Source organism: Petromyzon marinus, chromosome 63 (assembly GCF_048934315.1).
Source record: "Petromyzon marinus isolate PM22_M1 ecotype Great Lakes invasive population chromosome 63, UKy_Petmar_22M1.pri1.0, whole genome shotgun sequence".
NCBI lineage: Eukaryota > Metazoa > Chordata > Hyperoartia > Petromyzontiformes > Petromyzontidae > Petromyzon > Petromyzon marinus.
Window position 1 is genome coordinate 8,441,740 of NC_133729.1, and position 26,307 is coordinate 8,468,046.

The window sequence follows — 26,307 nt, forward strand, 5'->3', positions numbered from 1 at the left end:
CACACACACAGATTTTACACACACACACACAGATTACACACACACACACACAGATTACACACACACAGATTACACACACACAGATTACACACACACACACAGATTACACACACACAGATTACACACACACACGCACACAGATTACACACACACAGATTACACACACACGCACACAGATTACACACACACACACACACAGATTACACACACACACAGATTACACACACACAGATTACACACACACATACGCACACAGATTACACACACACACACTCAGATTACACACACACAGATTACACACACACACACACACAGATTACACACACACACACAGATTACACACACACAGATTACACACACACAGATTACACACACACACACGCACACAGATTACACACACAGATTACACACACACACGCACAGAGATTACACACACACACAGATTACACACACACACACGCACACAGATTACACACACACAGATTACACACACACACACGCACACAGATTACACACACACACACAGATTACACACACACAGATTACACGCACACAGATTACACACACACACAGATTACATACACACAGATTACATACACACAGATTACACACACACAGATTACACACACACAGATTACACACACACAGATTACACACACACACGCACACAGATTACACACACACAGATTACACACACAGATTACACACACACACGCACACAGATTACACACACACAGATTACATACACACAGATTACATACACACAGATTACACACACACAGATTACACACACACAGATTACACACACACAGATTACACACACACACGCACACAGATTACACACACACAGATTACACACACAGATTACACACACACACACACAGATTACACACACACAGATTACATACACACAGATTACATACACACAGATTACACACACACAGATTACACACACACAGATTACACACACACAGATTACACACACACAGATTACACACACACACGCACACAGATTACACACACAGATTACACACACACAGATTACATACACACAGATTACACACACACAGATTACACACACACAGATTACACACACGCACACAGATTACACACACACACGCACACAGATTACACACACAGATTACACACACACACACAGATTACACACACACAGATTACACACACACAGATTACACACACACAGATTACACACACACACACGCACACAGATTACACACACAGATTACACACACACACGCACAGAGATTACACACACACACACAGATTACACACACACACACGCACACAGATTACACACACACAGATTACACACACACACGCACACAGATTACACACACACACACAGATTACACACACACAGATTACACACACACGCACACAGATTACACACACACAGATTACATACACACAGATTACATACACACAGATTACACACACACAGATTACACACACACAGATTACACACACACAGATTACACACACACACGCACACAGATTACACACACACAGATTACACACACAGATTACACACACACACGCACACAGATTACACACACACAGATTACATACACACAGATTACATACACACAGATTACACACACACAGATTACACACACACAGATTACACACACACAGATTACACACACACACACACACAGATTACACACACACAGATTACACACACAGATTACACACACACACGCACACAGATTACACACACACAGATTACATACACACAGATTACATACACACAGATTACACACACACAGATTACACACACACAGATTACACACACACAGATTACACACACACAGATTACACACACACACGCACACAGATTACACACACAGATTACATACACACAGATTACATACACACAGATTACACACACACAGATTACACACACACAGATTACACACACGCACACAGATTACACACACACACGCACACAGATTACACACACACAGGTTACACACACACACGCACACAGATTACACACACACAGATTACATACACACATATTACACACACACAGATTACACACACACAGATTACACACACACAGATTACACACACACATGCACACAGATTACACGCACACAGATTACACGCACACAGATTACACACACACAGATTACACACACACAGATTACACACACACAGATTACACACACAGATTACACACACACACACACAGATTACACACACACAGATTACACACACACACAGATTACACACACACAGATTACACACACACACAGATTACACACACACACAGATTACACACACACACACAGATTACACACACACACAGATTACACACACACGCACACAGATTACACACACACAGATTACACACACACACAGATTACACACACACACGCACACAGATTACACACACAGATTACACACACAGATTACACACACACAGATTACACACACACACACACAGATTACACACAGACACACACAGATTACACACACACAGATTACACACACAGATTACACACACACACGCACACAGATTACACACACAGAGATTACATACACACAGATTACATACACACAGATTACACACACACAGATTACACACACACAGATTACACACACACAGATTACACACACACAGATTACACACACACAGATTACACACACAGATTACACACACACACGCACACAGATTACACACACAGATTACATACACACAGATTACACACACACAGATTACACACACACAGATTACACACACACAGATTACACACACACAGATTACACACACACACGCACACAGATTACACACACAGATTACATACACACAGATTACATACACACAGATTACACACACACAGATTACACACACACAGATTACACACACACACACAGATTACACACACACACGCACACAGATTACACACACACAGGTTACACACACACACGCACACAGATTACACACACACAGATTACATACACACATATTACACACACACAGATTACACACACACAGATTACACACACACAGATTACACACACACATGCACACAGATTACACGCACACAGATTACACGCACACAGATTACACACACACAGATTACACACACACAGATTACACACACACAGATTACACACACAGATTACACACACACACACAGATTACACACACACACACAGATTACACACACACAGATTACACACACACACAGATTACACACACACAGATTACACACACACACACAGATTACACACACACACAGATTACACACACACACACAGATTACACACACACACAGATTACACACACACACAGATTACACACACACAGATTACACACACACACACAGATTACACACACACACACGCACACAGATTACACACACAGATTACACACACAGATTACACACACACAGATTACACACACACACACACAGATTACACACAGACACACACAGATTACACACACACAGATTACACACACACACACAGATTACACACACAGATTACACATACACACACACACGCACACAGATTACACACACACAGATTACACACACACAGATTACACACACGCACACAGATTACACACACACAGATTACACACACGCACACAGATTACACACACAGATTACACACACACACACACACGCACACAGATTACACACACACAGATTACACACACAGATTACACACACACACAGATTACACACACACACGCACAGAGATTACACGCACACAGATTACACGCACACAGATTACACACACACACAGATTACACGCACACAGATTACACGCACACAGATTACACGCACACAGATTACACGCACACAGATTACACACACACACGCACACAGATTACACACACACAGATCACACACACACACAGATTACACACACACACAGATTACACACACGCACACGGATTACACGCACACAGATTACACGCACACATTACACACACACAGATTACACACATACACGCACACAGATTGCATGCACACAGATTACATGCACACAGATTACACGCACAGAGATTACACGCACACAGATTACACGCACACACGCACACATATTACACGTACACAGATTACACGCACACAGATTACACACACACACAGATTACACACACACACGCACAGATTACACACACACACGTACAGATTACACACACACACGCACACAGATTACATGCACACAGATTACGCGCACACAGATTACACACACACAGATTACACACACACACAGATTACACACACACAGATTACACACGCACACAGATTACACACACACAGACTACACGCACACAGACTACACGCACACAGATTACACACACACACAGATTACACACACACAGATTACACACACACGCACACAGATTACATGCACACAGATTACACGCACACAGATTACACGCACACAGATTACACGCACACAGATTACACGCACACAGATTACACGCACACAGATTACACGCACACAGATTACACGCACAGAGATTACACGCACACACGCACACAGATTACACGTACACAGATTACACGCACACAGATTACACACACACAGATTACACACACACACAGATTACACACACACACGCACAGATTACACACACACACGCACACATATTACACACACACAGATTACACACACACACGCACACAGATTACACGCACACAGATTACGCGCACACAGATTACACACACACAGATTACACACACACACAGATTACACACACACAGATTACACACACGCACACAGATTACACGCACACAGACTACACGCACACAGATTACACGCACACAGATTACACACACACACAGATTACACACACACAGATTACACACACACACGCACACAGATTACATGCACACAGATTACACGCACACAGATTACACACACACAGATTACACACACACAGATTACACGCGCACACAGAATACACACACAGATTACACGCACACAGATTACACACACACACACGCACACAGATTACATGCACATAGATTACACGCACACAGATTACACGCACATCACACACACTACATACACACCACACACACTACACACACACACTACACACACACACTACATACATACATCACACACACTACACACACAAACTATACACACACTACACATACACATACATCACACACACTACACACACACACATCACACACACTACACACACACACTACACACACACATCACACACACTACACACACAGAGATTACACACACACATCACACACACTACACACACACAGATTACACACACACATCACACACACACACTACGCACATCACACACACTACACACACACATCACACACACATCACACACACACAGATTACACACATCACACACACTACACACACACACAGATTACACACACACATCACACACACTACACACATCACACACACATCACACACACTACACACACACAGATTACACACTACACACACACACATCACACACACTACACATCACACACACTACACATCACACACACACATCACACACACTACACACACAGAGATTACACACACACATCACACACACTACACACACACAGATTACACACACACATCACACACACACACACTACGCACATCACACACACTACACACACACATCACACACACATCACACACACACAGATTACACACATCACACACACTACACACACACACAGATTACACACACACATCACACACACTACACACACACACATCACACACACACATCACACACACTACACACACACAGATTACACACTACACACACACACATCACACACACTACACATCACACACACTACACATCACACACACACATCACACACACTACACACACACACTCAGATTACACACACACATCACACACACTACACACACACAGATTCCACACACTACACACACACACACAGATTACACACACTACACACACACACTACACACACATCACACACACATCACACACACTACACACACACACCCTACACACACACATCACACACACTACACACACACAGATTACACACATCACACACACTACACACACACACAGATTACACACACACATCACACACACTACACACACACAGATTACACGTCTCCGTTGCCGCTGCTGCCGCATGTATAAATCCCGGCGGCCCGAGTTCCATTCCCGCTCAACGGCCAACGTCGGTGACCAATATCTGGATCAGTCCTGGGTCCTCCCCTAGGTCGACTCAGCCATAAATGAGTACTTGGTACGGTCTGTAAACAACTGGGGAGACAAAGGCGGCCGGCGTGGTGCTGGCCACCCACCCCGTCACGTGCCGTGCCGGCCTCCATAGGTGCTGCTCGCTAACAGCACTTGCCCCAACAGTCTGTTAAGGCTATATGGGGGAGCTTTGTATGTGGTGTGTATGTGATGTGTGTGTGGTGTGTATGTGATGTGTGTGTGGTGTGTGTGGCGTGTGTGTGTGGCGTGTGTGTGTGGCGTGTGTGTGTGGCGTGTGTGTGTGGCGTGTGTGTGGTGTGTGTGTGTGTGTGGCGTGTGTGTGGTGTGTGTATGTGGTGTGTGTGTGTGAGTTAGTGAGTTTCTGCAGGCTCATCATACCGAACTGGAATCGATGACCATCCAACAGAAGGAAATGAAACGCAACTCGCGGCTGGTGAGTGGTGGTGGTGATGCTGATGATTATGAACTTGGTGGTGGTGATTGTGATGATGATGAACACGGTGATTGTGATGATGATGAACATGGTGATTGTGATGATGATGATGATGATGAACACGGTAGTGGTGGTGACGGTGATGAACACGGTGGTGATAATTGTGATGATGATGATGATGAACACGGTGTTGGTGGTGACAGTGATGAACACAGCGGTGGTGATTGTGATGATGATGATGAACACGCTAGTGGTGGTGACGATGATGAACACGGTGGTGATGATTGTGATGATGATGATGAACATGGTGGTGGTGGTGACGATGATGGACACGGTGGTGGTGATTGTGGTGACGATGATGAACACAGTGGTGGTGGTGACAATGATGAACACAGTGATGGTGATGGTGGTGACGGTGATGAACACAGTGGTGGTGATTGTAATGATGATGATGAACATGGTGGTGGTGATGGTGGTGATGGTGATGAACACAGTGGTGGTGATTGTAATGATGATGGTGAACACGGTGGTGGTGATTGTAATGATGGTGATGAACACGGTGGTGGTGATTGTAATGATGATGATGAACACGCTAGTGGTGGTGACGATGATGAACACGTGGGTGGTGATGGTGGTGACGATGATGAACACGTGGGTGATGGTATTACCGTGTTCTCTAGACCATACGATGCACCACTGTTCCCTCGTATTTGAAAATTGGGGGAGCGTTTTTACAGTCTGGTAGCAGCGTGTGTGTGTGTGGTGTGTGTGTGTGTGGTGTGTGTTTGGTGTGTGTTTGGTGTGTGGTGTGTGTGTGTGGTGTGTGTGGTGTGTGTGTGGTGTGTGTTTGGTGTGTGTGTGGTGTGTGTGTGTGCGCGTGCGCAGTGTGTGGTGTGTGTGTGGTGTGTGTGAGTGTGTGTGTGTGAGAGTGTGTGAGTGTGAGTGATCAGATTTGTGTAACTTTACTGATGGCAGGAAAATGATTGGTTAATCCGGAGAATGCGGTAGTCGTGGTGATGCTAGATGCTGATGATGCTGATGATGATGCTGATGTTTATGCTGCTGATGCTGCTGCTGATGCTGATGATGCCCTATCGTGCACCTCGTCCCACCCCATCGTTTCTGTTCTGTGCCCACCTCTCCCCGCACACCTCTTTCCCCCTCCTTCCCATACCTCCTCTCCCCATATCTCTCCTACCCACGTCTATCTCCCGTCCCCTCTTGTGCCCTCGTCGTCGTCACCTCGTCGTCACCTCCTCATCGTCGTCACCTACCTCGTCAGGGCTTCGTGTACGATCTGGACAAGGTGAGATGAGGGTTGTGTACCCAGCACAAACACAGACACACTACACACACGACACACACACAGACACACTACACACACACACTACACACACACAGACACACGACACACACACACTACACACACACAGACACACTACACACATAGACACACGACACACACACAGACACACTACACACACAGACACACCACACACACAGACACACTACACAAACATACTACACACACAAACACACTACACACACACAGACACACACTACACACACAGACACACACTACACACACACTACACACACACAGACACACACGACACACACACACACACAGACACACACACACTACACACACACCACACACACACATTACACACACACAGACACACGACACACACACAAACACACTACACACAGACACACACTACACACACACAGACACACCACACACATAGACACACTACACAAACATACTACACACACAGACACACTACACACACCACACACACACAGACACACTACACACACTACACTACACACACACATACTACACACACAGATTACACACACATACACACAGATTACACAAACACAGATCACACACACTACACAGACACACTACACACACACTACACACACACCACACACACACAAACACACTATACACACATACACACACACACTACACACACATACACACAGATTACACAAGCACAGATCACACACACTACACAGACACACTACACACACAGACACACTACACACACACACTACACACACAGACATACTACACAAACATACTACACACACAGACACACTACACACACACTACACACACACCACACACACACACTACACACACACACACTACACACACATACACACAGATTACACAAACACAGATCACACACACACTACACACACAGACACACTACACACACACTACACACACACACCACACTACACACACAGACACACTACACACACACTACACACTACACACACACTACACACACCACACTACACACACAGACACACTACACACACACACACCACACACACTACACACACACATACACACAGATTACACAAACACAGATCACACACACTACACAGACACACTACACACACACAGACATACTACACACACACACACCACACACACACAGACACTACACAAACATACTACATACACAGACACACTACGCACACTACACACACACACACACCACACACACACAAACATACTACACACACACACACACTACACACACACACTACACACACACACCACACACACACAGACACACTACACACACACACCACACACACTACACACACACTACACACACACACCACACTACACACACAGACACACTACACACACACACCACACACACACACAAACACACTACACACACACACTACACACACATACACACAGATTACACAAACACAGATCACACACACACTGATTGCAGACTCTGCAGCAGCGAGCACCGGCTCCTGTACCGTGCTGACGAGTCCCAATGAGGACAAAGCCGGTCCACAGTTGTCTGCTGCCACTGCTGCTGTCAGGCGGTCGTCATCATCATCATCGTCATCATCATCGTCATCATCATCATCATCGCCATCGTCATTGTCATCCCGTCTCCTTTGTGATTCCTCTCCAGCAAATCAAGTCGACGGAGCGATTCATCCGGAGACTCGAGTTCCACGTCAGCAAGGTAACGTTGGAGCGAGCGTGTGTGCGCATGCGTGCATTTCGTGTGTGCCTGCGTGCGAGTGTGTGCATGTGTGTGCGTGCGTGCGAGTGCGTGCGCGTGTGTGTGCGTGCGTGTGTGCATGCATGCGTGCGTGTGCGTGTGTGCGTGTGTGCATGCGTGTGTGCGTGTGTGCATGCATGTGTGTGCGTGCGTGTGTGCTTGTGTGCGTGTGTGCATGCGTGTGTATGCGTGTGTGCATGCGTGTATGCGTGTGTGCATGCATGCGTGTGTGTGCGTACCGTGTGTGCGTGTGTGCATGCGTGTGTGCGTGTGTGCGTGTGTGCATGCGTGTGTGTGCGTGTGTGCCTGCGTGCGTGTGCGCGTGCGTGCGTGCGTGTGCGTGTGCGTGTGTGTGTGCGTGCGTGTGTGCGTGCGCCGTCGGTTCGGCGTCTGGGGGAGCAGCGGTCGGCGCACCGCGCTGCGAACCCGACGACAAAAGGTGTTAAATATTATTTTTACTAATGCCCGGCTGAGCTACACAGCTCTTTTTCAGAAGCGACTTGGCCACAAATTATAGCTGTACGAAGTGGCATCATCATCGTCATCATCGTCATCATCATCGTCATCATCGTCATCATCATCGTCATCATCGTCATCATCATCGTCATCATCGTCATCATCATCGTCATCATCAGGACCTGGAGGAAAATCCATGCGATCACGGGGAGAGAGACACCACAAACTCCAAATATACAGCAGCAGCAGCAGGCGTCGGGGTTGGGATCGAACCCACGACCTCCTGCATACCAGGCGAGGTAGTCAACATCTCGTGGCCACCGTGCTGGGCCTGTGTGTGCAGGTGGAGGAGCTGTACGAGACGTACGGGATCCAGCGCAGGCTGCGGGACGGCGCGCGCCGGATGATGGCCGCGTACGAGACGTCGCCCGGCAGCAGGGAGGCTCGGGACACCCTGCAGGAGGTCACCCGGGGTCACCGCGAGTACACGGAGGTGCGGGCACAGACGCGGACGCAGAGACACGCGGGGACGCACCGACGCTCTGATGCGCGGAGATGGAAAAACACGTGGACGCAAGGAGATTGACGCAGATGGTCATAGACACAGGGGCACGTGGACACACAAACGCTCGCACACACGGACACGCAGACACGCGACGCTTGCCTCCGGTGTGAGTCACGACCAGTGAGCACGTGATCCGGTGAGTCTGCTGCTGCGTTGGCAGTGGTGTGAAAGAGAACAACTCGACCACGTCCAGCAACACCCCACACCGTGTGGCCTTACAAAGTGAAAAGACCCAGATTTGTGATTTTTCTGTTCAAATTTGCACGAGTGATTTTTTGCATAGCACGCGACTGATTCACGTGCTATGAATCTGCACCTCCGACTAGCACCACAGTGGCTAGGAGATGGTGTACAGGAGGAGGTCGTGGGTTCAATCCCGACCCTGACGCCTGCTGCTATATATTTGGAGTTTGCGTGTCTCTCCCCGTGGTCACGTGGTCTTCCGGTTTTCCCCTCCACATGTCTAAGCGACGTCACGCGATTCGAAGTTTCCACAACATGATGATAAGCCACTTTCGTTGAGCTATCATCACCAGGTTGCTTCTGAGAAAGAGCTACGCTGCTCAGCGGGGCCTTACCTGGTAAAATAAAAAATAAACTAGTTTAAGTTTAATATCACGGTTGGCTACGTACGGTGCAAAAGAAGTCCAACGTACGTACACACACAAACACGTGTGCCCTTGCCCGTACGTACACACACAAACACGTGTGCCCTTGCCCGTACGTACACACACAAACACGTGTGCCCTTGCTCGAGATGTCACCGTTCCTGCTGACAAAGACAAAGATACCCCGTATAGCCTTAGACTGTCGGGGCAAGTGCTGTTAGCGAGTAGCACCTATGTAGACCGGCACTGTGGCACACGAGGGGGTGGGTGGCAAACAGCACGCCCGACCGCCTTTGTCTCCCCGGTGGCGATGATTTTACACACCGCACCAGGTACTCATTTGAGGCTGAGTCGACCTAGGGGCTGCCCAGGACCGCCCGGTGATGTTGGCTGCGAGTGGAAATCGGTCGGCGGGTTCGTAGCGCGCTAACCGCTGCACCGCCGCTCCCCCCACGGACACACACGGACACACGCACACGGACACACGCACACGGACACACGCACACGGACACACGCACACGGACACACACACACGGACACACACACACGGAGCTGTGTCGACTTGTGAGCTGATTGAACGCAGGTCGCCGGGTTCGTGACGCCGTTCCCGAACCTCCTCAGACGCGACTCGCGAAGTTGTGAATTTATAGAAGGTGTTTGTGTCTTTATAGAAGGTGTTTGTGTCTTTATAGAAGGTGTTTGTGTCTTTATAAAAGGTGTTTGTGTCTTTATAGAAGGTGTTTGTGTATTTATAGAAGGTGTTTGTGTCTTTATAAAAGGTGTTTGTGTCTTTATAGAAGGTGTTTGTGTCTTTATAGAAGGTGTTTGTGTCTTTATAGAAGGTGTTTGTGTCTTTATAGAAGGTGTTTGTGTATTTATAGAAGGTGTTTGTGTCTTTATAGAAGGTGTTTGTGTCTTTATAGAAGGTGTTTGTGTATTTATAGAAGGTGTTTGTGCATTTATAGAAGGTGTTTGTGCCTTTATAGAAGGTGTTTGTGTATTTATAGAAGGTGTTTGTGTCTTTATAGAAGGTGTTTGTGTATTTATAGAAGGTGTTTGTGTCTTTATAGAGGGTGTTTGTGTCTTTATAGAAGGTGTTTGTGTCTTTATAGAAGGTGTTTGTGTCTTTATAGAAGGTGTTTGTGTCTTTATAGAAGGTGTTTGTGTCTTTATAGAAGGTGTTTGTGTCTTTATAGAAGGTGTTTGTGTATTTATAGAAGGTGTTTGTGTCTTTATAAAAGGTGTTTGTGTCTTTATAGAAGGTGTTTGTGTATTTATAGAAGGTGTTTGTGTCTTTATAAAAGGTGTTTGTGTCTTTATAGAAGGTGTTTGTGTCTTTATAGAAGGTGTTTGTGTCTTTATGGAAGGTGTTTGTGTATTTATAGAAGGTGTTTGTGTATTTATAAAAGGTGTTTGTGTATTTATAGAAGGTGTTTGTGTCTTTATAGAAGGTGTTTGTGTCTTTATAGAAGGTGTTTGTGTCTTTATAGAAGGTGTTTGTGTATTTATAGAAGGTGTTTGTGTCTTTATAGAAGGTGTTTGTGTATTTATAGAAGGTGTTTGTGTCTTTATAAAAGGTGTTTGTGTCTTTATAGAAGGTGTTTGTGTATTTATAGAAGGTGTTTGTGTCTTTATAAAAGGTGTTTGTGTCTTTATAGAAGGTGTTTGTGTATTTATAGAAGGTGTTTGTGTATTTATAAAAGGTGTTTGTGTCTTTATAGAAGGTGTTTGTGTATTTATAGAAGGTGTTTGTGCCTTTATAGAAGGTGTTTGTGTCTTTATAGAAGGTGTTTGTGTCTTTATAAAAGGTGTTTGTGTCTTTATAGAAGGTGTTTGTGTATTTATAGAAGGTGTTTGTGTATTTATAGAAGGTGTTTGTGTATTTATAGAAGGTGTTTGTGTATTTATAGAAGGTGTTTGTGTCTTTATAGAAGGTGTTTGTGTATTTATAGAAGGTGTTTGTGTATTTATAGAAGGTGTTTGTGTCTTTATAGAAGGTGTTTGTGTCTTTATAGAAGGTGTTTGTGTATTTATAGAAGGTGTTTGTGTCTTTATAGAAGGTGTTTGTGTCTTTATAAAAGGTGTTTGTGTCTTTATAGAAGGTGTTTGTGTATTTATAGAAGGTGTTTGTGTATTTATAAAAGGTGTTTGTGTCTTTATAGAAGGTGTTTGTGTATTTATAGAAGGTGTTTGTGCCTTTATAGAAGGTGTTTGTGTCTTTATAGAAGGTGTTTGTGTCTTTATAAAAGGTGTTTGTGTCTTTATAGAAGGTGTTTGTGTATTTATAGAAGGTGTTTGTGTATTTATAGAAGGTGTTTGTGTATTTATAGAAGGTGTTTGTGTATTTATAGAAGGTGTTTGTGTCTTTATAGAAGGTGTTTGTGTATTTATAGAAGGTGTTTGTGTATTTATAGAAGGTGTTTGTGTCTTTATAGAAGGTGTTTGTGTCTTTATAGAAGGTGTTTGTGTATTTATAGAAGGTGTTTGTGTCTTTATAGAAGGTGTTTGTGTCTTTATAGAAGGTGTTTGTGTATTTATAAAAGGTGTTTGTGTCTTTATAGAAGGTGTTTGTGTATTTATAGAAGGTGTTTGTGTATTTATAAAAGGTGTTTGTGTCTTTATAGAAGGTGTTTGTGTATTTATAGAAGGTGTTTGTGTCTTTATAGAAGGTGTTTGTGTCTTTATAGAAGGTGTTTGTGTCTTTATAGAAGGTGTTTGTGTCTTTATAGAAGGTGTTTGTGTCTTTATAGAAGGTGTTTGTGTATTTATAGAAGGTGTTTGTGTCTTTATAGAAGGTGTTTGTGTCTTTATAGAAGGTGTTTGTGTATTTATAAAAGGTGTTTGTGTCTTTATAGAAGGTGTTTGTGTATTTATAGAAGGTGTTTGTGTATTTATAAAAGGTGTTTGTGTCTTTATAGAAGGTGTTTGTGTATTTATAGAAGGTGTTTGTGCCTTTATAGAAGGTGTTTGTGTCTTTATAGAAGGTGTTTGTGTCTTTATAAAAGGTGTTTGTGTCTTTATAGAAGGTGTTTGTGTATTTATAGAAGGTGTTTGTGTATTTATAGAAGGTGTTTGTGTATTTATAGAAGGTGTTTGTGTATTTATAGAAGGTGTTTGTGTCTTTATAGAAGGTGTTTGTGTATTTATAGAAGGTGTTTGTGTATTTATAGAAGGTGTTTGTGTCTTTATAGAAGGTGTTTGTGTCTTTATAGAAGGTGTTTGTGTATTTATAGAAGGTGTTTGTGTCTTTATAGAAGGTGTTTGTGTCTTTATAGAAGGTGTTTGTGTATTTATAAAAGGTGTTTGTGTCTTTATAGAAGGTGTTTGTGTATTTATAGAAGGTGTTTGTGTATTTATAAAAGGTGTTTGTGTCTTTATAGAAGGTGTTTGTGTATTTATAGAAGGTGTTTGTGCCTTTATAGAAGGTGTTTGTGTCTTTATAGAAGGTGTTTGTGTCTTTATAAAAGGTGTTTGTGTCTTTATAGAAGGTGTTTGTGTATTTATAGAAGGTGTTTGTGTATTTATAGAAGGTGTTTGTGTATTTATAGAAGGTGTTTGTGTATTTATAGAAGGTGTTTGTGTCTTTATAGAAGGTGTTTGTGTATTTATAGAAGGTGTTTGTGTATTTATAGAAGGTGTTTGTGTCTTTATAGAAGGTGTTTGTGTCTTTATAGAAGGTGTTTGTGTATTTATAGAAGGTGTTTGTGTATTTATAGAAGGTGTTTGTGTATTTATAGAAGGTGTTTGTGTATTTATAAAAGGTGTTTGTGTCTTTATAGAAGGTGTTTGTGTATTTATAGAAGGTGTTTGTGTATTTATAGAAGGTGTTTGTGTATTTATAGAAGGTGTTTGTGTATTTATAGAAGGTGTTTGTGTCTTTATAGAAGGTGTTTGTGTCTTTATAGAAGGTGTTTGTGTCTTTATAGAAGGTGTTTGTGTCTTTATAGAAGGTGTTTGTGTCTTTATAGAAGGTGTTTGTGTCTTTATAGAAGGTGTTTGTGTCTTTATAGAAGGTGTTTGTGTCTTTATAGAAGGTGTTTGTGTCTTTATAGAAGGTGTTTGTGTCTTTATAGAAGGTGTTTGTGTCTTTATAGAAGGTGTATGTGTCTTTATAGAAGGTGTTTGTGTCTTTATAGAAGGTGTTTGTGTCTTTATAGAAGGTGTTTGTGTCTTTATAGAAGGTGTTTGTGTCTTTATAGAAGGTGTTTGTGTCTTTATAGAAGGTGTTTGTGTCTTTATAGAAGGTGTTTGTGTCTTTATAGAAGGTGTTTGTGTCTTTATAGAAGGTGTTTGTGTCTTTATAGAAGGTGTTTGTGTCTTTATAGAAGGTGTTTGTGTCTTTATAGAAGGTGTTTGTGTCTTTATAGAAGGTGTTTGTGTCTTTATAGAAGGTGTTTGTGTCTTTATAGAAGGTGTTTGTGTCTTTATAGAAGGTGTTTGTGTCTTTATAGAAGGTGTTTGTGTCTTTATAGAAGGTGTTTGTGTCTTTATAGAAGGTGTTTGTGTATTTATAGAAGGTGTATGTGTCTTTATAGAAGGTGTTTGTGTCTTTATAGAAGGTGTTTGTGTCTTTATAGAAGGTGTTTGTGTCTTTATAGAAAGTGTTTGTGTCTTTATAGAAGGTGTTTGTGTCTTTATAGAAGGTGTTTGTGTCTTTATAGAAGGTGTTTGTGTATTTATAGAAGGTGTTTGTGTATTTATAGAAGGTGTTTGTGTCTTTATAGAAGGTGTTTGTGTCTTTATAGAGGGTGTTTGTGTCTTTATAGAAGGTGTTTGTGTCTTTATAGAAGGTGTTTGTGTCTTTATAGAAGGTGGTTGTGTCTTTATAGAAGGTGTTTGTGTCTTTATAGAAGGTGTTTGTGTCTTTATAGAAGGTGTTTGTGTCTTTATAGAAGGTGTTTGTGTCTTTATAGAAGGTGTTTGTGTCTTTATAGAAGGTGTTTGTGTCTTTATAGAAGGTGTTTGTGTATTTATAGAAGGTGTTTGTGTCTTTATAGAAGGAGTTTTTGTCTTTATAGAAGGTGTTTGTGTATTTATAGAAGGTGTTTGTGTCTTTATGGAAGGTGTTTGTGTCTTTATAGAAGGTGTTTGTGTATTTATAGAAGGTGTTTGTGTCTTTATAGAAGGTGTTTGTGTCTTTATAGAAGGTGTTTGTGTCTTTATAAAAGGTGTTTGTGTCTTTATAGAAGGTGTTTGTGTCTTTATAGAATGGGTTTGTGTCTTTATAGAAGGTGTTTGTGTCTTTATAGAAGGTGTTTGTGTATTTATAGAAGGTGTTTGTGCATTTATAGAAGGTGTTTGTGTATTTATAGAAGGTGTTTGTGTCTTTATAGAAGGTGTTTGTGTCTTTATAAAAGGTGTTTGTGTCTTTATAGAAGGTGTTTGTCTTTATAGAAGGTGTTTGTGTATTTATAGAAGGTGTTTGTGCATTTATAGAAGGTGTTTGTGTATTTATAGAAGGTGTTTGTGTATTTATAGACCGTGTTTGTGTCTTTATAGAAGGTGTTTGTGTATTTATAGAAGGTGTTTGTGTATTTATAGAAGGTGTTTGTGTATTTATAGAAGGTGTTTGTGTATTTATAGAAGGTGTTTGTGTCTTTATAGAAGGTGTTTGTGTCTTTATAGAAGGTGTTTGTGTCTTTATAGAAGATGTTTGTGTCTTTATAGAAGGTGTTTGTGTCTTTATAGAAGGTGTTTGTGTCTTTATAGAAGGTGTTTGTGTCTTTATAGAAGGTGTTTGTGTCTTTATAGAAGGTGTTTGTGTATTTATAGAAGGTGTTTGTGTCTTTATAGAAGGAGTTTTTGTCTTTATAGAAGGTGTTTGTGTATTTATAGAAGGTGTTTGTGTCTTTATGGAAGGTGTTTGTGTCTTTATAGAAGGTGTTTGTGTATTTATAGAAGGTGTTTGTGTCTTTATAGAAGGTGTTTGTGTCTTTATAGAAGGTGTTTGTGTCTTTATAGAAGGTGTTTGTGTCTTTATAGAAGGTGTTTGTGTCTTTATAGAAGGTGTTTGTGTCTTTATAGAAGGTGTTTGTGTATTTATAGAAGGTGTTTGTGCATTTATAGAAGGTGTTTGTGTATTTATAGAAGGTGTTTGTGTCTTTATAGAAGGTGTTTGTGTCTTTATAAAAGGTGTTTGTGTCTTTATAGAAGGTGTTTGTCTTTATAGAAGGTGTTTGTGTATTTATAGAAGGTGTTTGTGCATTTATAGAAGGTGTTTGTGTATTTATAGAAGGTGTTTGTGTATTTATAGACCGTGTTTGTGTCTTTATAGAAGGTGTTTGTGTATTTATAGAAGGTGTTTGTGTATTTATAGAAGGTGTTTGTGTATTTATAGAAGGTGTTTGTGTATTTATAGAAGGTGTTTGTGTCTTTATAGAAGGTGTTTGTGTCTTTATAGAAGGTGTTTGTGTCTTTATAGAAGATGTTTGTGTCTTTATAGAAGGTGTTTGTGTCTTTATAGAAGGTGTTTGTGTCTTTATAGAAGGTGTTTGTGTCTTTATAGAAGGTGTTTGTGTCTTTATAGAAGGTGTTTGTGTCTCCACACGCCCATGTGCGCGCACACACACGCACGCACGCTCACCTGCACACACGCGCGTATTTACACACGCACACGCTAATGTGCACACACGCACTCACTCACACACATACTCGCGCACTCACACGCACACACGCACACGCAGAGCCTGTGCGTGATTGAGAACGACATGGAGAACCTCCTGGGGGAATTTCACATGCGCATGAAGGGTGAGTCCCACACGCAGCTGCTTCCCCCGCCCCCGCCACTGCTCTTGTCCGTGCCTCTGTCCGTGCCTCTGTCCGACAGGGTGCGTTGCGGCCGTGTCGGAGACGGTGACGTCCCGGGCTCGAGGCCTGGTTTTAGTGCCAAGAGTCGGAGGGGGTCGAACAGATTCAACCAAAACTGCTTTGTTAGTCACCAGCGACGAGAGACGTTGTTCAGGCGCGACCTGGCCCCACCCATCAATTGTGGCGGCTGATGTCGTCGTCATCCTCGCCGTGGTGTTGTCGTCGCCACACGCGGGAATTTACAGCAGCAGACAGATAACGTGAACGCGCCTTCATTCTCAATGTGGAGCGGGGTGAGGGTAGGGGCGGCAGGCAGGCAAATGTGGAAGAATCCGGAAGACGATTCACGCTCACACTCGCTAACAAAGGTCCCCCGTGTAGCCTGTAACAGACTGTTGGGGCAAGTGCTGCTAGCGAGCAGCACCTGTGAAGGCCGGCACGGCACGCGAGGGGGTGGGTGGCCATCACCACGCCCGGCCGCCTTTGTCTCCCCAGTGGCGATGTTTTTACACACCGCATCAGGCACTCATTTAAGGCTGAGTCGACTTAGGTGAGGCCCAGGACCGGTTCAGATGATCGTCACCGGTGGTGGCCGTGATCGTGAATCTACCCCGGGTCACCGAGCTCGTTACGCAGCGTAGCGCTAACCGCTGCACCACCGCTCCCCACACGGTCGCACTCACTCTGCAGCACAGGCGATCAGGCGAGCGCCGTGCCGGCCTTCATAGGCGTTCGCTCACAACACTTGCCCCAACAGTCTGTTAGGGCTCCACGGGGGGGAGGGGGGGGGGGTTCTTTGTGTTCGTCGTGACGATGTTGACCCTACGCCGCTTCTTTTGTCTCCAGGATTGGCTGGGTTTGCGCGCCTCTGCCCTGGAGATCAGTACGAGGTGAGCGTCGTCATCATCGTCGTCATCACCGTCGTCATCACCGTCGTCATCACCATCATCACCATCGTCATCACCATCGTCGTCATCATCATCGTCACCGTCATCATCGTCGTCGTCACCGTCATCACCGTCGTCGTCACCGTCATCACCATCGTCATCACCATCGTCATCACCGTCATCACCATCGTCATCACCATCGTCATCACCGTCATCGCTGTCATCGTCGTCATCGTCGTCATCACCATCGTCATCACCGTCGTCACCATCGTCATCACCGTCATCATCGTCGTCGTCATCACCGTCATCACCATCGTCATCGTCACCGTCATCACCGTCATCACCGTCATCACCATCGTCATCACCGTCATCACCATCGTCGTCGTCATCACCGTCATCACCATCGTCGTCGTCATCACCGTCATCACCATCGTCACCATCATCACCGTCATCATCGTCGTCGTCATCACCGTCATCACCATCGTCATCGTCACCGTCATCATTGTCATCGTCACCGTCATCACCGTCGTCATCGTCATCACCGCTGTTACCGTTCCGCTTGTTGTCCTGGTTCTCCCCGCCCTCCCGCCCCTGCATGGGGGAGTTCTCCGGGTTTGCCGCCTCCCATCGTGGAGCTGGGATTAACCAAAACAAAATTTCGCCGGTGCAGCGACAGTTTTACACCGCCATTTACACACGCAGGCACACAAACACGCAGGCACACAAACACGCAGGCACACACGCAGGCACACGCAGGCACACACACAGGCACACACACGTAGGCACGCACAGGCACACACGCGCACACACACGTAGGCACGCACGCACACAAACACACGCGCACACACACGTAGGCACGCACGCACACAAACACGCGCGCACACACAAACACACGCACACACACACGTGGGCACTCACGCGCAGGCACAGTGCCACCGCTCTCGGGCCAAAACATCGCAAAAGTGCAAACGTTGTCAACAAATGACTCGGTTGGGATCGCAGCAGCAGCGGCGGCGGCGGCATCGTGGCGCTACTACTCCTGCGAAAACTTGGCAGGACCCTCCTGATAACAGAGTCTTGAGACTCGGTGAGACCTCTGTAGGCAAACAAGCACAATATTCTTTGGGTCTTTCGGCAAAGTGACGTAGATATGTTGAATTCCTGCAGTCACGAAATAAACACGCACAATGATGATAATAATAAAGTAATGAATATGCGCAAATGATAAACGACGTAGTACGTGCTGGTGATGCTGCTTGTGAGAATGAGGGTGCCACGGTGACTAGGAGATGTTAACTACCTCGCCTGGTGTACAAGAGGTCGTGGGTTCGATCCCGACCCTAACGCCTGCTGCTGCTGTATATTTGGAGTTTGTGTCTCTCTCTGCCTGTGGTCGTGTATTATTTTTCTCCGGTCTTTCCCTCCACATTTAGAATCAACATCACGCATTTAGAGTCTTTGGCTGCTGCTATAAATGTCCACGTGATGATGATGATGCTAAGCGGCCACTTTGTTGGGCTATCATTTGTGGCGAGGGCACTTCTGAAAATAGCTTTATAGCTCGGTGAGGCCTTACCGGGTCAAATTAAAATAGTTTAGTTTCAGACTCTTTGGTTCTTTCGGTAAAGTCACGTAGGTATAAAATAAAATAAATCACGACGTTTCGGGCGCAACACAAGCGTCCATCATCAGGTGGGAAAAGGGTGGTTTAGTTTCAGTTTATCGTGTGCGTGTGTATGTGTGTCGTACGTGGTATGGGTAGCGGTAGGCGCAGCGGTTAGCGCTTCGCTGCGCTACGAACCCGGCGACCCGAGTTCGATTCCCGCTCGCGGCCACCAACACCGGTGACGATTATCTGAACCGGTCCTGGGCCCTCCCCTAGGTCGACTCTGCCTCAAATGAGTAGTACCTGGTGCGGTGTGTAGTAAACATCGCCACTGGGGAGACAAAGGCGGCGGGGCGTGGCGCTGGCCACCCACCCCCTCGTGCGCCGTGCCGGCCTTCGTAGGCGCTGCTACTCGCTAACAGCACTTGCCCCTACAGTCTGTTAAGGCTACACGGGGTGGGGGGAATCTTTGTCTCGTGTTCCAGATCTTCATGCGCTATGGGCGCCAACGCTGGAGGCTCCGTGGGCGCATCGACTCGGATGACAAGCAGAGCTGGGACAGCGAGGAGACGCTGCTGGTGCCTCTGATCTCCGACTTGCTCCAAATCAAGGTGACGCGCTGCACTGCAGCAACATCATCATCAGCAGCAGCAACAGCAGCAGCCTTATCATCAGCAGCAGCAATAGTCTCATCAGCACCATCATCAGCAGCACTGTCATCAGCAGCATCATCAGCAGCAGCCTCATCAGCAGTAGCAATAGTCTCATTAGCACCATCATCATCAGCACTAACAGCAGCAGCATCATCAGCAGCAGCCTCATCATCAGCAGCAGCAATAGTCTCATCAGCACCATCATCAGCAGCACTAACAGCAGCAGCATCATCAGCAGCAGCAGTCTCATCATCAGCAGCAGCTTCATCTTCAGCAGCAGCAACAGTCTCATCATCATCATCATCATCAGCAGTAACTTCTTTAGGAGCAGCATCGGTAGAAGTGCTTTCATCATTATCACCATCATCAGCCGCAGCATTATCATCATCATCATCAGCAGCAGCAGCGCTATTATCATCAGCAGCAGCGCTATCGGCATCATCATCATCAGCATCGACACTGTCATCAGCATCAGCAGTAGCAGCAGCGGCGATATCATCATCGTCATCTTCAGTAGTAGCAGCGTCATCGTCGCCACGACCCTCCGCGGTCATAACGTGGGTTGACTGGACCCCCACCAAAGGCTTGTGTGGTTTGTCAACGTCATCGCTGCGACCGTTGCTCCTCCACCCTTGTCGCCCCCAGGTGACGGAGGTCAAGAGCCTGGCCACTCACGTGGTGGTGGGCAGCGTCGTGTGCGAGACGCGGGACCTGCTCGCCGTGGGGCCCCAGCTCGTAGCGGTCGACATCAACGACCTGGGAACCATCAAACTCAACCTGGAGGTCACCTGGAGGTGAGCTCTAGGAGATCGGGATTCAGGATCGGAGTCTCGAGACTCGGTTGTAGGAGATCGGGATTCAGGATCGGAGTCTTGAGACTCGGCTCCAGGAGATCCGGGATTCAGGATCGGAGTCTTGAGATTTGGTTGTAGGAGATCGGGATTCAGGATCGGAGTCTTGAGACTCGGCTCCAGGAGATCGGGATTCAAGATTGGAGTCTTGAGATTCGGTTCCAGGAGATCGGGATTCAGGATCGGATTCCCGTGACCCGTGTCCCCACCCCCTATAACGCCCCCCCCCGCCCCTCCCATGCACAGTCCATTTGACAAGGAGGACCAGGCCATGACTCCGGGCACCATCGGCAAGATGTCTGCCGCCAGCAAGAGGCTGTCGCTGTACAGCCAGAGCCCGCCTGACACACCGTCGCTACGCGAACAGGCCTTCTACGTGAGTACACGGCGTTACACCGCAACGCTCCACCGCTACGCCCCACCGCTACGCCCCACCGCTACGCTCCACCACTACGCTCCACCGCTACGCTCCACCGCTACGCCCCACCGCTACGCCCCACCACTACGCCCCACCGCTACGCCCCACCGCTACGCCCCACCACTACATTCCACCGCTACGCTCCACCGCTACGCTCCACCGCTACGCCCCACCGCTACGCCCCACCGCTACGCCCCACCGCTACGCTCCACCGCTACGTTCCACCGCTACGCTCCACCGCTACGTTCCACCGCTACGCCCCACCGCTACGCTCCACCGCTACGTTCCACCGCTACGCCCCACCGCTACGCCCAACCGCTACGCCCCACCGCTACGCTCCACCGCTACGTTCCACCGCTACGCTCCACCGCTACGTTCCACCGCTACGCCCCACTGCTACGCCCCACCGCTACGCCCCACTGCTACGCCCCACCGCTACGCCCCACCGCTATGCTCCACCGCTACGCTCCACCGCTACGTTCCACCGCTACGCCCCACCGCTACGCTCCACCGCTACGCTCCACCGCTACGCCCCACCGCTACGCTCCACCGCTACGCTCCACCGCTACGCCCCACCGCTACGTTCCACCGCTACGCTCCACCGTGCATACATCCGGCAACAACGCCTGCCACAACTTCAGCCACCAACGTAGGGCAACATCGCGGGCAAATGCAGGCCTGGTTCTTGACCCCTGGGCCCGAGGTCCCGGCGGCATGAGTGCGGCACTTTGCGACGTAACTCGGCGCCAGGTCTGTGGTCGGGTGGCTCACAGGCCAGGTCGGGCGCAGGCCGCGTGATTTGGTGATGGGCTCGTCACGACGACGCTGTTGCGATTGTAATCGACGTTCCCCTCCACCCCCCCCCCCCTCCCCCCACGCTCTCCTTCCACAGTGGCCGGCATTCAAATCGTCGTTTACGTGGCTCTGCCCGCTAATTCGCTCCGTATGTTTCCGTTCGCTCGCAGAACATGCTGCGTCGTCACGACGAGCTGGAGAACGGAGCCACCTCCTCGCTCTCGTCGGACTCCATGGACGGCTCCGTGAGTCCCCGGACTCCGCTCGACGCCGGCGCCGGCAGCCGACGGCGTCCGATCCCGGAGTACCAACTCCCGATCCCGGAGTACGAAGCCCCGGGTCTCGGTTCCGGACGCGAGCCGGAAGCCCCGTCCTCTGCCGCCGCCGCTGACGTTCCGCCCCCGAGCGAGCGGCGGGTGGAGAACGGCGAGCTGGAGCCTCGCGGGCCGCCCCGCGCCGACGGCTCACCGCCCCGCGCCGACGGCTCGCCGCCACCGCCGGACGAGACGGAGCGTGCGACGAAGCCGGTCGTGAGCAACGGCGTCCTGGCGTACGGCCGTGCGCTCAGCCAGATCAGCGAGGGGAGCGTGGACTCGCTGGAAGAGCGCGGCGGAGCGGGGGGAAGTGTCGGCGAGGCCGCGGCGGTTGCGGTGGCTGCGGGAGGCCGCGAGGGTTGGCCGGCCGAGGGAGGAGCGGCGGAGGAGGCGGCCGAGGCTTTAGGAGCCGGGGGAAGCGACGGTCCGCGGGAGGACGCGGAACCGGCGGTCGCCGAGGCGGAACCGGCGGTCGCCTCGGGCCGCGGAGCGGAAGCCGCGACCGAGGACCCTGGCACGGGCGACGTCGCGGCCGGCGGGAGCTCCTCCTCGCCGAAACGCTTGCCGGCGCGCGGCGACGGAGCGTTGGGCCGCGAGCCCAGGCCGGGCAAGGACGGCCTGCCGCTGAGCGCCAGCGCCAGCGAGATTTTCTTCACCGACAAATCAAAGGACGTCGTGCATTTCTTCAACGCCGCGGTCGTGCCGTGCGGCGACGACGACGACGACGACGACTCGAACGGCGCCGAAGATTCCCGCCGAGACGAGACGGCGGCCGCGGGCAATGGCGCCGCGTCCCCCCCCGGGGTCACCGCCCGAACCAAAGAAACCTCGGGCCCGGCCGAGCAGGTCAGGCCCGCCACCTCGCCCGCCCCCTCGCCCGCCCCCTCGCCCGCCCCCTCGCCCGCCCCCTCGCCCGAGCGGGGGGCGGTGAGCGCGGGGGAGGATTCAGGGGAGCGGCTGGGAGGTCCGGGCCTCGAGCGGGCCTGGCGGGCGCTGTGCTCGGCGCTGGACGACTGCAGGGGCCGCTACGCGGAGCTGCAGGTGCTGGAGCAGGAGGTTGCCGACCTGGATCGGATTCTGCAGGTTGGTGCGCTTGCGGTTCCGGTGCATCGCGGTGGTGGTTAATATGAGATTGTGACGGTCCCTTAATAGATAACGGTCACGGAGCAGCAGGTTGCCGATCCTTGTCCATGGTAAACTGGACTCCCATGGTAAACTGGACTCCCATGGTAAACTGGACTCCCATAGTAAACTGGACTCCCATGGTAAACTGAACTCCCATGGTAAACTGGACGACTTCCGTAGTTAGGGGTCGGCAACCAAGCTAACAAGAGACATTTTTTGTTTCAAGAGGCACCACCGCACGTCACAGAGCCACCGCACGCGGCTCCGGTAGCCGCGTGTTTGCCGACCCCCCCACCCCCCCGGGGGGGTCTCGTGAAGGGGATGTCACCGCCACTACGCGTCACGGACACGCAGCTGCGGTAGTCCATCAGTGGGGGGAGGGAGGGGGGGGGGTGACGTTGCCTCGTGGCTCTATCCAATCCCATAGCTGTCAACCTCTTGTCAGTGCCATTCCCTTATTACACACCAATTCAGATCTCTACAAAGTCCCATCACAAGGGAGAAACACAAACAAATAGACACAACACATTTTAATAATTGTGGCTGCCCCTATTGAAACGGCTGTACGCCGTATGGACCCGTAAACTAAATTTCCCCGTACGAGACTGCGTGGTCAACCCCCCAAGAATACGCGGTCAATCCCCCCTGTACAAGAATGCGTGGTAAACGGCGTGGGTTGACAGCTCTGCTACGGGGGGGTCTCGCCGTCTCCTCCGGTTTTTCCCCCTCCGCGTCTGACATCGTCGTCCGCGCGTTTGGAGTAATTGGCCGCCGCCGCCACAAGTGTCCACGTGGTGGCGGCGAGGCCGCTTCGTTGAGCCCCGCCGTTTGACGCCGTTTGCCGCTCTCGCCCGCCACGGGGCCGCGATGCAGCCGGGCGGGAAGACGTCGCGGAGTCGCGCGTCCAGCGTCAGCCTCTCGGTGGAGCACGCCCTGGAGAGTTTCAACTTCCTCCACTCGCCCGACCTGGACGACGAGGAGGTGGAGCAGGACGAGGAGGAGGCGGAGCGGCAGGATGGGGAGGAGGAGGAGGGGGAGGAGGGGGAGACGCGCCGCCCTGAGGCTGTGGAGTCGGACGGCAAGTGAGTTCATGGCTCCGTCGACATCCGGAACGCCGCGGACGCTGAAAGGCTGATCCGCGACATTTGTTTTTCTCGCGCATCGGCTGCTGCAATGCCCTGCGTTTTGGAACACCGAGCGAGCTCCTAAACAGGCTGCAGTATAAATTTTGATTTAAAGCTTTCGTGACTGCAGTAATTCATATTCTCAGCTCTTTCGGTAAAGTCACGTTGTTACCGAAAGAGCTAAGAATAGGCTGCAGTATGTTCACAGTGCGCCCGGCAGGGTGCTGACTGGTTCACAACCCTTGAAGGATCACGTCACACACCCTTCCTGCTGTCCCTTCACTGGCTCACTGTCCGTACCCCTGCTATCGATTTTAAGATTCTCTCGCTGGCATTTTAACGGCCTTTAAATGGACTCG

The 26,307-nt window shown here is 48.1% G+C and overlaps 2 protein-coding genes across 4 annotated transcripts in view; both read left to right on the top strand.

Annotated features, from left to right (window-relative positions):
- The window catches only part of RIPOR1 (RHO family interacting cell polarization regulator 1), an 89,985-nt gene that overhangs the window by 52,078 nt on the left and 11,600 nt on the right, over positions 1 to 26,307 (top strand). For all 3 annotated transcript variants that reach the window (XM_076053963.1, XM_076053962.1, XM_076053961.1), the window contains 11 exons: positions 6,599 to 6,677; positions 7,960 to 7,983; positions 9,647 to 9,700; positions 10,539 to 10,688; positions 18,052 to 18,115; positions 19,022 to 19,065; positions 21,154 to 21,279; positions 21,967 to 22,115; positions 22,419 to 22,548; positions 23,556 to 24,782; positions 25,698 to 25,906. In XM_076053963.1, the coding sequence (XP_075910078.1) occupies positions 6,599 to 6,677; positions 7,960 to 7,983; positions 9,647 to 9,700; positions 10,539 to 10,688; positions 18,052 to 18,115; positions 19,022 to 19,065; positions 21,154 to 21,279; positions 21,967 to 22,115; positions 22,419 to 22,548; positions 23,556 to 24,782; positions 25,698 to 25,906 (2,256 nt within the window). The remainder of the gene's footprint in view (positions 1 to 6,598; positions 6,678 to 7,959; positions 7,984 to 9,646; positions 9,701 to 10,538; positions 10,689 to 18,051; positions 18,116 to 19,021; positions 19,066 to 21,153; positions 21,280 to 21,966; positions 22,116 to 22,418; positions 22,549 to 23,555; positions 24,783 to 25,697; positions 25,907 to 26,307) is intronic.
- Positions 11,946 to 16,596, top strand: LOC142906298 (uncharacterized). The gene is made up of 3 exons (XM_076053832.1): positions 11,946 to 16,347; positions 16,453 to 16,523; positions 16,576 to 16,596. The coding sequence occupies exons 1-3, from the start codon at positions 12,729 to 12,731 to the stop codon at positions 16,594 to 16,596; spliced, it is 3,711 nt and encodes a 1,236-aa protein (XP_075909947.1). The 5' UTR covers positions 11,946 to 12,728.